Source organism: Astatotilapia calliptera, chromosome 5 (genome assembly GCF_900246225.1).
Source record: "Astatotilapia calliptera chromosome 5, fAstCal1.2, whole genome shotgun sequence".
Lineage (NCBI taxonomy): Eukaryota > Metazoa > Chordata > Actinopteri > Cichliformes > Cichlidae > Astatotilapia > Astatotilapia calliptera.
Window position 1 is genome coordinate 9,976,257 of NC_039306.1, and position 14,137 is coordinate 9,990,393.

Here is a 14,137-nt window from a genome sequence, read left to right on the forward strand (position 1 = left end):
GTCTCATTGTCATTGCCCATGTGACCACTGAAGTCTTACAGTAGGACGAGGGAGTCACCAGACGGAGCACCGTCAAGCACCCCACTCACTGATCCAAATAAAACTCGGTACTCTGAACTATCATTTGGTGCATATGTGCAAACAGTCAGGACCTGTTCCCCAACCTGATGGTGTAGAAAAGCAACCCTTTTGTTCACCACAAGCCCAGGGGATACAAGAGTGCCCACCCCTTCCCGTTGCCTTTTACCAAGGGCAATTCCAGACTGGATCAGAGTCCAACAGGTCTCTCTGGACTGGTTCCAGAAACCAAGTTTGGGGTGAGTCAAACTAAATAGCCTGTATCGCTCAACCTGAATTACTACCTCAGGCTCCTTCCTGAGCAGAGAGGTGACGTGTCAGAATTGCAAACCTCTATACCAGGGGATGGGACCGCCAGGGGCTACACCCCTGACTACTGCCTGACACACATTGCACCAGGCCCCTATGGTGCTTCTTGCAGCTGGTGGGCCTACAGGAGGGTGAGTCCATGGCACATCTCAAGGCTGCACCCAGTTGGGCAAACTATATTGACATTTAGTTAAATATTGCTTAAGCTTAGGAAATGCTTTATACATATATTTTCCTATAGTCAGTACAACAACTCTAGTGTTGACATCTTTAATTTTCAGACGTTGAGCTTACAAGAATCCATCATTTTCTATTAGTACATACAACGCTGTCTCTTGGAAATGCTGTTTATTTGCAGCTTATGGTGAGCGGCCTAACCTTTAACTCATTCACTGCCAGCCATTGGCAGTGAATGAGTTAAACCCATTGACTCATTCACTGCAATTGACGGCTATAGACGTCAATGGCAGTGAATGAGTTAACTGTAAATTCAGTAGAATCCTCCTTAAAGCAAGACCTATTTTAAATAAAGTGAAGGGAGTCGTGCTCATACAATAATAACGGCATCCCCCTGCATTTGTTTTGAAAACAGATCAGTCATTAAAGTGCATCAAAGACACCATAAATGACACAATGCAGAGCAATAATGCATTTTAATGAAGACCCTCAAGCTAGAATGATAAGATTTCAGGGTCTGCAATTTGCCTGTACTGCATTATACAAAATCCGATCACCAGAAAAGTCATTAATGTAAAAAGTCGGACACTTTCACAAAGCAAATCTGTATAGCTCTCAAGAATTACTGGAGAGTTTTTGGCTTAAAGAAAAATGGTCGGGCAAGAATGTGATGGCGGCAGCTGCTACTGCTTTCCATTTTAAGTGCTTATCAGTGACTCACTTGAAGTGAGACAAATTTCGTCTCTTTCAACTGTAACATTTTGCAGATTTGCTTTACTTCAATACAGAACTTTAAAACATATAAACCATTATAGTGGACATACAAGGGCTTTTTGTTTTTTCTCCTTCAACAGCTACCTAATTATAAGCAGCACTTAGGCAGTGTATCACACCAACTGGGATTTTAATAACTGTTGAGTCACCAGCTGTGAACTATTAAGAAATGATGGTGATGACCACCAGATTGAGAAATCAAATTCTGAGCAACATCCAGTGATGCCTCTCATACAGCTGGCTCAAATCATAGCTTGTTTTCTAACAACTGCGGTTTGACAGCACATGGTTGTTCTAACACAGCCATAAACCTGTGATGTGACTACTGGCATTGACCTCCTTGAAATGACAAATGGCTAGAAATAACACAAACAAATGCTCCAGAAAGCAACTCATGCTTAATGGCTTTGAAACTGTAGAAAGGTTTACTCACCCTATACCAAACAATCTCACGCAGCCTTCCATCAGTTTTGAAGTTACACTTGAGAGTAACAGTCTCACCAACAACAACAGGAGGCAGGGGCTCTATGGAAACTGTCAGATATCCTGAAAAAAGAGAATGGAAACAAAAACTTTTAGTACAGTAACATACGATAACTACACCTTTTCTGAAACAGTATATAATTTAGTGGTTCTTTTCTTCTTCTTTTTTCTTTAGAAAAGAACTCAGTAGTGTAGAATTAATAGATTCACTCTGGGGGAAAAAGTCATGTTTTATCCTATACAGAGAAAAGAACATGTTACCATGCATCCCTTCATTGATAGTTACATAAGTCACGGGTTTACAGATTAAATCAAACAAATGAGCTACAGTGCAACTTCTTTTAACTGACTTACTGCAGGTTTGCCAAGAAGTTGTCTATTTGATTCTTGCATTATTATTTTCATTGGATTTATCCAGCACATTTGGTTGTGCAATGTGTTTTAAGCTTTTCACCAGTTATTTTTTTAAGTTGTTTGCCCTTGAATACACATCCTCCTTCAACCTAATAGAAGCAAAGCCATTTCAGCAGCATCATGACAATGAATAGTTGGTAAAGAACATGATGGAAACTGTCAGGCACAACATGGGCAATGCTGCTATTGCTTCTGATAGGGCGGGCTGATAATCCATATACAATAAAGTTTTCTTCTTACACTTCAGAATCACAAAATATACTATCTAATTTGTTCCATGCAGTATGCAACCTCAAGCTGCCTAAATTTATTGTAATTGAAGATTAAATGAAAGCTGCTGTGATAAAAAGTCAACAACACACAACAAAAAAAAAGCTACGTACACACAGAAAAACAACAAACGCAAAACGAGAAAAATCTAAGAAAAAGTAACTGCCAAATACAAGGTCAAACTCTTCAGAGATGAATGCTTTATTGTGCCTGATCATCAGCCCTTTGCGCACAAAAAAAAAATCACACAAAGCTGCAGTTTCACAATTCAACACTCACACACACACACGGGGTGATAACAGAACAGCACATCAGCATATGTGAGATTATATCGCCCAAATAAAAATGGAGTGATACAAAGGCAATTACCTGGTGATAATGAGAAGACCTGAGAAAAAATAAATACATCCAAAAACTGTCGGGGGGTGGGAGACTAACGACTGAAGGAAAGGATATTTGTACTAAAAGGGTTAACTGAATCAAAAAGAATTTATTATAGCTATATACAATCCTAAAAGATATAGTATTTAGTTTATGCATTAGCAATAATCTCTTTACATCTGGCTAAGGCAAAATGAAGCAGTTAGTAGGCTCATTTCCAATGACAGACAAGCTACCCTCTGCTCAACATATCACCAGCGTCAGCACATCCAGTATTTAATGAGGGAATTATATCTCAGAAAACAGATGGATATAAAAGTGAAAATATAAAACTGAATAAAATGGCACTTAATGGCCAATATTTCTATATAATATTGACACACTGACATAACTAACAGAATATTAAGGACATTAGTGTTTTACAGAATTCCCCAGGTGATCAGTGTAAGAAATGGACAACTGCAGAGACGTGTAGCATGAACAGTCCACCGTAGGTACCTAATTATAGGATGAAAAAGCACTTTTTGTGCTTCCGTGCTGGGAAAATAGTGATCAGAGGCAGAATGTTTTTTCAATATCCATCTCACTCACTTGTGAGTATATCTCAGAAATCCATTTCATTTTTAAGGACTACACATAAATATGCTCACGGTCTTGTGCAAAGAATGTAATTTTGTCATATCACCTCCACCGGTCACGACAGATGGCCACCCCCTCCCTTAACCTGGTTCTGCCACAATGGAAATTTAGATATTTAGAACTGATTTATAAAATGATGATTGTTTCTCCGAGGATGTTAAAGGTGGTAAGTAAATGACATTCACAAATATAAGTGAAATTCACAACCACCAGACATTGCATTAGACCATAAAGCATATCAAACTAAAACCAAAACAAATAGACATGTCAGCCATGCCTCCACTTGCTTTTGGTATATCATCTGCCAGAAAGCTTAGGGACACTACAGCCAAAGAAAAGAAAAAAGAAATCTCCTGCCAAAACCATCACAACCATTAGCCCACACTAGCATTATAAAATATCATACACTAAATGGCCATAACACAATACAATAAGCCAACTGATTTTAGGCCCACCATTGTGATGAGAGTCTTTACTGCTGTTCTGCTGCTCTCCTCTGGTTTATACACAATGAAGAAAACAAGGGAGAGCAGTTCACACTGAGCTGAAATTAAACAAGTGTACATAAATTAAAATAAATAAATTTCCTTTTTAATATTTAGATTTTTTGGGTGCGCTGACTCTAGTACGAACTCTACCATCTCCCTGCTATTTTCTGCAACCTTTTGTAAATACCAGAAGAGCAAGATACTGAACAGAGAAGCTCTGACTACAACACACACAGAGGAGTATTTCATTTTCTATAGTACACTGCCTGGCTTTTTTGTTTTATTCTATGATGAACCAAATGTTTTCAATTTGCCAAAACTCTAAACTGCAGAGTTTTTTAGGCCAGTTCAAAAACTCAACTACTATGAAATCCGGCCGTTGTAATAGATGCAATACACAGTTTACCGTTCCCTTCCCTGAATAAGACATCATACATGGTAGCATATGTTGCTCTAAAACTTTTCAGAACAGTCTAGTCTGGAGGACCCGGTGTCCATTTTTTAAAAACAGCATTTAAATTTTTTGATTTTTCTGACCACAGAACAGCTTATCACTTTGTCTCAGTCCATTTTAAATGGGCTATGTCCCAGAGAAGACAGCAGCATTTCTGGATGTTCTTTTTCTCTGCATAATAGCTTTAACCTGCATTTGTGAATGGCACAGTGAACTGCATTCACAGGCAGTAATTTCTGGAAGTATTCCTGAGCTCTTGCAGTGATTTCCATCACAGAATCATGACTGATTTTAATGTGATGTTGGGCCCAGAGATCACTGATTTTTGGCCTTGACCCTTGAGGATGGAGATTGCTCCAGATTCTTGCATACTTTTGATATTATGTACTGTACTTGATTAGATATTTCTTCACAATTTTTACAATTTCACAATGAGCAACATTATTCTGAAATGGTTTGCAGCTGGCAGATGCTGTTTTCGCAGACTGATTAACCTTGTCCATCTTTAAGAAACCCTGCCTCCCTGAATGCCTTTTTGTTCTCCAATCAAGTTACTGACCTGTTGCCAGTTAAACCAATTAGCTTCAAAATATTTCTTTTTAGTACCAATTACCTTCCCAGTCTTTTGTTATGTTCCAACATTTGTGAGTTCTACTGTCAAAATCAACATGAGCTAATATTTTATTCTTAAAATAGTACGCTTTCTCAATTTGATATAGTTTCTCATACTGTGAATAAAAGTACGGGTTTATGAGACTTCGAGTCTTTATTTTATGTCTTGATTTAGATTGTAAACAACCTTCAAACTGTGTATCCATTAAAGAAACTGTCATGGAAGTCAAATTACATCATATATAAGCCAACATGACACAACCAACATGATAGGATGAACACGGGGACATTATAGGTGAGCCATGTGTTTCAGTAATTCTGTGCAAAACTTTACTAGAAATCCTTGGTTCTTGGTGGCATACTCGTGTTCTCCTCCAATATAGAGTCATGTGAAAAGAAAGAACAACCTTACTGCTTTCACAGGAGTTAAGAGGGAAAGTAGCAGCCAGGTGCCAATTGAAAGCCCGTGGTAAGTCTTTAAGAGAGCTGTGCATAAACAAATACCCACAAACTTGAATAGACTGAAGAGGAGTAAAGAAGACTGAATCAAAATTCAAGCAGAGTGAGGTGAGACTGATAAGGTCACACAGAAAACAATTATTTCAAGTTATTTCTGCAAGATGTGCTACAGGATATTCAAACATGCGGTGTCCTTAGTTTTTCATAGGACTATATAGAGTCCTGTTTTCTTTTTACGTTTGTTTCATGTGACTGTAGTTGCTATCTTGTTCACCATGATTCACCTCAGCTTGTTTGCCACAGTTTAGATGACAACGTGATAATCTTTCGAGTATTCCTTTGATAAAACTACACTGCATCTCACTACTTCTCCAAAAAGCATAATTGCTCTAAAACACTATCTCGAACACTGGAAAACATGAATTCCTATAAATATGTAATAGGTAATAGGTAAAAGTACATAAAACTGACATACGTATAGTACATTAAAGAAATGTAAGATGTATCGTCACTGGTAGACTCAGCTGTCTCGCATGTCAGTGCACCTAGATATGCTTATTAAGGAATCTTAATTTAATCAGCAGGCTGAAGAGACCTTCTCTCCAGAGTCAAATTGAATGGATAAACCTTTTCTGGGACTGCATGTCATTAACACAGAGCTGATGCTCTTACGGAAAATCCTCACCACTTACTATGAACCCACAAGAGGAGCAGGCTAGCCTTGTAAATGTCTCTGTGCGAGTTTTTCAGTGAGGTGGCGTAAATGCATATTCAAAAAATAAAAAATAACAATCATAATTCTGTGGAATGTAGTGTTAGTCATTTGACAGGAGACAAGTGTGTGTCTTGCCTTCAGTAATGGACATATTTAGTTGCAAGTGATAAATGGTGGTTCTTTTTTGTGGTTGCAGGGATTAATTGTGAACAATTCACTGACTATGTGGCACAGAAAAAGAAAGTAGCATAGCCACGGACATAAAAATGCTGCAAAGCATATGGAGAGGGATGAAAAAATTTTAAAAGAGCACATTACATGGGTTATGCACTCGTACCGGAGAAGTTCACATTTCATATAATCCCTATGAGAAACTGGAGCAGTTTCAGTCTGAACACACCAAGAGACGAAGGCACAATTCCCATGCAATTAAATGACTTCATCAGTTAAACACATTTTATTTACCCATTCTCACTTGAAAGTGTTCCAGCAAAGCTACATCCCTTGTTGTGATTGATGTTGTAGTTAAAATGCAGACTATGAGGAAAATTCACAGAGCGAAAACTCTACAGTGCTAATTCACTTTGAGAATACAAACCCACAATGGCAAGTTTTTTTTTGTTTTAGTTTTTTTCTTAACCACCCATGAGATAAATTCACAAAACATTTCAATTTTGTGATTGTTTAGACAGCTGTCTGCAAAACCATAGCTGCTCTGAGTGGGCATACAAGTCTCCAATCAGCCGTTGTCCATACAAAGAAACACTTAATATAAAATCTGCAGCACATTTTCTCTGCAGTTTTTCGTGCTTTTATGATTCCACTATATTTCAGTTTCCACTGCTATTGCTTTTATTGAAGCAAAACATATGCCTCACTCTAACCCAACTTACCAATTATGAGTCTGTTCTCACAATCAGACTCATGCTACTGTGGGAATGAGAACATGGGTCTAATTTCATTCCCACAGTGTCAAACACTGCTGTTCAGTCAAAGCCAATAGCATCTCAGAGATACCCACAAGATGTTCTTTTTAACGCTGTGGGTACCGCTATTTCCCTCGGGATGAATAAAGTATTCTGATTCTGATTCTGATTCTGATCATATAATGTGGTATTTAAAACAAACCATGATTTTTCTTTTCTAAATCTAAGTAGGCAGTTAAAGTACATGTCTAGCTATTTTATTCCTTCAGTGTGGCGATAAAAGATGTATTTTTGAAAAAATTGGGGGGAAAAAATCTAGGAGATCATTAGTTCTATGCTGAATTTCTTCATTTAAAAAACCTTCATACCAACATTTCTCTTACCAATTAGGTATGTGATCACCTGTGTATACGTTCACATTTTATAAATGATAAATTGGAATGTGGCCTTGAATGTGTTGGTAAAAGCATTAACATTAAAAAGTGTGGTTTGATGACTGGATAGTGATTGTCAATTTACAGCCTGCTTCACCTATATAAGACATAGTATGGCCTCCATCCCTTTCCTGGTTAAATCTTTCAGTGCTACCTGGGGGTGGAGTTTTACTATTAAGGAGAAGGCATGCTATCTGGATATTTGGATATCCATCTAAAAGAGGCCGGGCATTCAATTATAATTCATTTGGAGCTGAATATTAATGCTGATGATATTTTATTTTTGTATTTTTTTAAAGTCAGCATTCAAAATATCGGATGACATTTTGAATGTGCACGGATTAATTCCCATACCCATAAATCCCAGTATTTAATCCACTACATGGTTGTAGTTACTACTATACAGTCGATACCATTTATTCAGTTCATTTATTTAAATTATATTTTGAATATTTTAATACACGAGACCTCACATAAGTCAAACGTGTTTAATAATGCAATGATATGCTGTATTAAACAGTTATTGATCCAGAGTTATTTTGCTGCTTTGAAAATTTTTAACCTTACGTGGATGTCACATCACTTGATCCGTCTATCAGGTGAATACTGGTGTGTATATACATATATATATTAGAAGTTGTGCCATGCATTATGAACATCCTCACTTTAGCTGTATTTACATTCAAAGGTAGGGAGACTCTTTTTCACGTGGGATTTTTTTTTTGTGCGTTTCTGCTTTTTTGTGCTGCACAATATTGAACCTTTCAGCGATATTTGGCACTGCCTCTAAAGGAAGTCTCAGATATATTGCTAACGGTGCTCACAGCCACCTATCCATAACCTTTATCTGCATGAATCTGACACACCGCTAGGCCTGAAATCCAATACTCCCAAACCACAGCAGTGACTCTCACATGGTGGCTAGAACCAACAGAGCTTGTGTTGTAAATAGTTCCAATTAGTGAGAGGAGAGACTGAAGAAATGTGAACGGACATTTAAAACACACTTGATCAAAGAAAAATGTTCAGCACCCTTTGAGAAACTAACTGCTTTAAGGGGAGATAATTTATTATGACTGATCGTGAGGTTAAGCCCATTGTTCTACAAAAAGAACATCCAGAAAATCCTTGAAATTACCGGTTGAAACTAAAAAGTGTTTGCCAATGAAGAAAAATACTAGCAGATCCCTGTAAGAGCACATAGGCAAGTGTGGAGTGGCCAAAGAGTGCATGGCATTTAATTGGCTCATATTAGCTGGTTGTGGAGGCAGACAAGGCCTCCGGCTTGTCTTAATCCATCAGAGGCGCTGTTGGAACAACATCTAATGAGGGCTGCAAACTATGCTTTCTCCCATTAATAACAGCAATTTGCCAAGATGCAATGAGAAAACAAAACACAGCCAATGATGGACCGGCCCAAAATGTGCCTGTTATTGTGCTCTGTGATTTATGGCTATGGCCTACCTTTGCTTAGATGTCAGTGCGACTTAATGTATGAGAAAAATGGATGACTAAGTTTCTCAGAGCGCCTCCTCAACTGTGCCTCCAAGCAATGTAAACAAACAGAACTGATCTGGAGTGTCGAAAGCATGTTTGAGGTGATCACTTCCAGAAAATGAATATGTGGGATATAATATGGCAATTTTAGTGGGATTTTAGCAAGGATTGGGGATTGATTTAACAGACTGTATTGGAACAACAAAATATTTTACACCATCACACACATATTCAAGTGTAATTAAACACATAAAATATGCCATGTAAGAGAGTCAGCTATAAATGTCTACAAATGTGGACCCATCTGGTAATCGGTCGATTCATCTGCTAACTGCATTTCTAAAATTATGCGCTGGATTTGAAGGCAGTGGTTCAAAGCTTGTGGGCAGTGATGTGTTTTTAATAGGACGGAAGGCTCCTTAGAAAATGTCATGACTGATATGTGTTTTACAATGTACTGCTAGCAACAAATACATTTGTAATATCTGCGTTTAATCACTGTTCTTGTAGGTTTGTCCAAAAAGGAGTATACTTTCATCAAAGATTAAAAATGCAGATAAATATCAGAAAAAAATAACCTTTTCCCCACATCATTTTTATAACACAGACAAGCTAATATACTAATATAATAATAAAAAAATACAAATTATACAATAATATTTTTTTATTTTAAGAAAATGGTTTCTTACAGTCATTTTTGAACCTTTCAAACAACACAAAAAAGGTTATGGCTCTGGTTATATATATTTTTTCTCTTTTTGTCTCTCATTTTGTTTCCCTGGTTGTCCCTCTATGTCTAAGTCACTTCCTTCTCCTTCCTTTCCTGCGCATACCATCAGCATGCTTAGTTGTAGATCATCAACCCATCTGCAGCAGCAAATCTATACCAGCTCTCCGGTCACTCTCTGCTAGATTGTTCTGCATAAAACAGGTTACTTTTAGGTCTCCTTGCCTCATTGTGCTGCGTAGTTAACTCCCCATGTTTTTGTTTTGTAATATTATTCTCCTGTGCTTAGATCCACCACCTCATCACCTGTCAAACCAACTCTGTTTCACTCCTCTTCTTGCCTACGGCTCCATTCACTAGCCTGACCCGCTCTCCACCTGTCAACCACACCAAACCCCTTGGTCACCTGTCTGCCAGTGTACAAGCTTTCAACGCTCCCATCTTACAACCCCTTATTAGCTACCTGTGTCAGCTTGTTCAAACACCAACAGCATTCTTGTGTCTGCTTGCTCCACTTTCTTAACTGCGCTCTCCTTACTCCAGTAACCTTAAACGGATGTAACGTCTGTGTTTCCTTACAAGTGACTCGTATCATGAGAAATACTAAACATCTAAATTAAAAATATGAATTTGTATGCAAATAATGTGTATCCGTACCTTAATCTTAGAGTAGTGTTTTTTTTTTATGTACATCTCTGGCAATCAAAACATTTCAAGCAGAACGCACCGAGCAGCCAAGCGATTTGTCTGACAGCTTGTGGTGCCTTATTATTCTCTGTTGTTAAGCTGTATCTACCTTGGGTGCTGCATCCCCCAGATTTCACAAATGTCATGGTGTCAAAACCAAACATGATGGCCCCAACTACCAAAACAAGGTTGTGAGAAATTGGCTTTTCCTTTTAACTATACTTATTTTTCAACATTCACAGATACCCATGCAGTAGATTCAAGACAGAAAAATAAGCTATTTTACCCTACATTACTGAATCTTATCCTATTGAGTGCAACAGATTAACAATAAACAATAGAGTTTGTCCAATTCATTAGAAAATACTCAAAAATACTTATTGTTTTTCTTTTTTTTACTCCATCTTTAAATTTAACATATTTACGAGGCTGGTAGTCAGCATGGATGAATGAATGCTGCAGTGAAGAATGTTCAACACACCTCAGGTGGTGATTTGTAACTGTACATGCAAGCTGAGCTCAGGAAGCGTTGCGTAGCGGGAGAAGCTCGATGACTGGATGTTGATTTATTCTTGCCAAGAACACAATCTGTGACCATGCGGAAGGTCTTCTTTTGCTAACAGAAATCTGGGAGTTGATTTTTTCAGTCAGTGATTTACTGTTTAATGATATGCCTAAGCTTCAAGAGTGTCAGCACTTGGTAGATGTAATCCCACCTCCCCATGCTCTTCTACACCCATCCACACACACACACACACACACACACACACAAAGCCCATATTGCTCACAATGAGCCATGTCAGTGGGTCCTCATTCTGAATGGCCTCAGGCCTGTGGAATTATTATGTCATTGGTAAGCAGAGTTGAAGCTAGAGAGGAAATATAGCCAGTCTTCCCAGAAGAGTTAGTTAGATGCTATGTACCACTCTTAGCCACTCAACTAAAAACTTTAAATCTTAGATCCCTCTATACCTAGTTTTTTCTCATCTATATTTGTATTGGTGTACATTAGCCAGTGAGTACATATATTTCTCATTATTTGCTGTGAAGTTATTACAGTAAAGCACTTTGAGTTACATTCATTTTAAACTTTTAGAAAATAAATGCCAACACATAAACATGTTTTCCTCTCTCAAACCATTAAGGAAAAAAACACTCTTGAGGTTTAAATTGTATAGCTTTCACAGAAGGCATGCATGATAGAGACAGAGGATGACCACTGCTGAAGCATGCAAGTAGACCCCAGGGAGTAGTAGTAGTACCAGATTTTCAATGGCCATGCCATCAGGAAAAATGGCTCATACAGCCATGTCTGGTGTAGATTATCCAGCTGGGAACGTGTATGTGCAGAGAAAAATGTGCCATTAGCTTGTGTGTTTTCACTGGAGATTTCCAATGCCTCAGGAGTTTACATGATTTGATAATTTGTATGTCTGAAGAGCACTGCCTGAAAAACTGGAAAATGGGTAACTAAAAAACAAGCAAACAAAAAAACCCTCCACAGTCCTTTCAACAGTGGAAAGCACTTGACAAGAGGGGTCTGCAGTCTGCATAGTGCTTATGTTACATGTTTTACCAAAGATGTCAAAACATAAAATGTGATAGTTTACAGATAAGATTATTTGAGTGAAACTGATGAGAAAGGAAAACTTGAGAATGAAAAAATGCGATGATAGACAGCAAAGTGGAAGTACCTTTAGCTGTTTGGCTCAAGAAAGGAAAAATCCAAATACCCAGTTTATTTCATTTAAAATCTACTGAGGTATGAAAGTGTCAGGTGTCACTAGAGGATGGTGTGGATGGATGATGGTAAATGTATACAAAGTATTAGATAAGGATGTAAAAACCAAAAATAACCGAACAAGTAAGAATGATGGAAGTGGAAGCTTCTGAGAAAGAGAGAAAAAAAGGACTGAGAGAGCAGCCTTTATATCCTTAATCACTCCACATCTCCGAGCTGCTGCTGCCTAAAAAAAGGAAGAAGCAGGGTGCACAGAGGCCGGGCCATTACAACATACATAAAACAAAGAAAAAAAAACCCCATAAGATTTTACTACTATATTACTATATATAGTTTTTAAGGACAGAAATATGTCTTTCTGTTTATATGTGCTTTTAAATTATTACACAAAATGCACTCATGTAGAAAATGCACTTAAAGAAAAATCTTCCTCCTCCTAACTAAAGTTATTCATTATATTGGAATATCTGGCAAATTTTATGAAGATAAAGCCATTCTTAGACAGACCAGTAGGATAAAATGCCTTTTTTAGTTTTTGAAAGGATATTACACTGCATCATCCCACATATATAGATTCATCTGCCTTCTAGCATCATTATTGCAGCTGTGTAAATTAGTTGTTATTGTTGTGGCTGCCAATCGAAATAATTTTGTTTTGGGAGAAGTGAACCAATTTCTTTTCTTGGTTGAGTTGGTGGGGGTTGGCAGGGGTGCAGTGTCTCAGCTTTCTGAAGCCAGATGCAATCAAAAAGACACACATCTATAAAGACTGAAATGTGTGTTAGGAAACAATAAGATGCTTTTGTAACATGTTTCTCCCCTAAACTTATGTGCCTCCTCACTGCATTAGAAATCCAAATAATACACTCATGTAGGAGGACCAGGAGTTTCTGTTCAGAGCTGCAACTCGACCATCTCCTAAATATTTATGTGAAAGAAAAACTGAATGATGCACATAATGTCAAGCAAAAACCTCTACTTTAGGGTGAGGTAAAGAGCTGAAAGTGCATTGTTTCACAATGAGGTTGGATTTTTATGTAATGCTGTAATTTTCAGTTCTTCCATGGTACTGACTCAACGGTCAGTTAGGGAACATATAAGCAGCCATGTAGAAAATGGTCTTATTGACACTTGACCATAAAGAAGTATAACAAAATGTAATATTTTATTGGCGGTATCTGCAGTAAGTGAATCAGCTGCAGACGTGCACTGAAGCAGATAGTGGCCTAAGTGTCTACTCAGCTTAGAAGTGTTTATTTTGCCTGAAAATTAAGTGGACATCCACATTACAGACCAAATGTGTTCCCAAATACCACCTCACCCCCAAACAAAGCAATTTATCAAATAGCATTTATGATTCTATTCACTATTTTTTACTCCAATATTCATAAAAGCCTCTGGTACAAAAAGTGTGGGTGTATGTAAGTAAACTCATCACTGACAGGGCAGGAATCACAGTTCAATTTTAGTGACAAACAAACAGGCAAACAAACACATGATAATGGCTGGCTATGTAAAAGATGAATAAACGAGAGAGTTTGAATACTTGTTTCGTTTTTATGATCTCTTACAAAAAAGGCAAATTAACAAGATATGGAACTGTGAGAAAGACGTGGCTTTTTGCACCTCTGCAAAATAATATTCATAAAATATTACCTGGTTTTGTTTTGTTAGTTTGGATTTTCCCCATTTGTTTATAATAAATACAACAAACAAGCACACAGCTAAGAAAAAAAAATAGCACAGAGCCTAGAAAATAGATATTCCAGTGTGTCTTTAATATGGTAAATGGGTTCGAAATTAATGAAAGGCCTCAAAGAAGTCATGATGTTGTTACCAAGGAAGCAAGTTGTCCTGGTAACCCAGAAACAG

The 14,137-nt window shown here is 37.6% G+C and overlaps 1 protein-coding gene across 3 annotated transcripts in view; it reads right to left on the reverse strand.

Annotated features, from left to right (window-relative positions):
* igsf21a (immunoglobin superfamily, member 21a) overlaps positions 1-14,137 on the reverse strand; it is a 192,030-nt gene that overhangs the window by 131,590 nt on the left and 46,303 nt on the right. For all 3 annotated transcript variants that reach the window (XM_026167142.1, XM_026167143.1, XM_026167144.1), the window contains one exon: positions 1,772-1,884. In XM_026167142.1, coding sequence (XP_026022927.1) covers positions 1,772-1,884 — 113 coding nt within the window. The remainder of the gene's footprint in view (positions 1-1,771; positions 1,885-14,137) is intronic.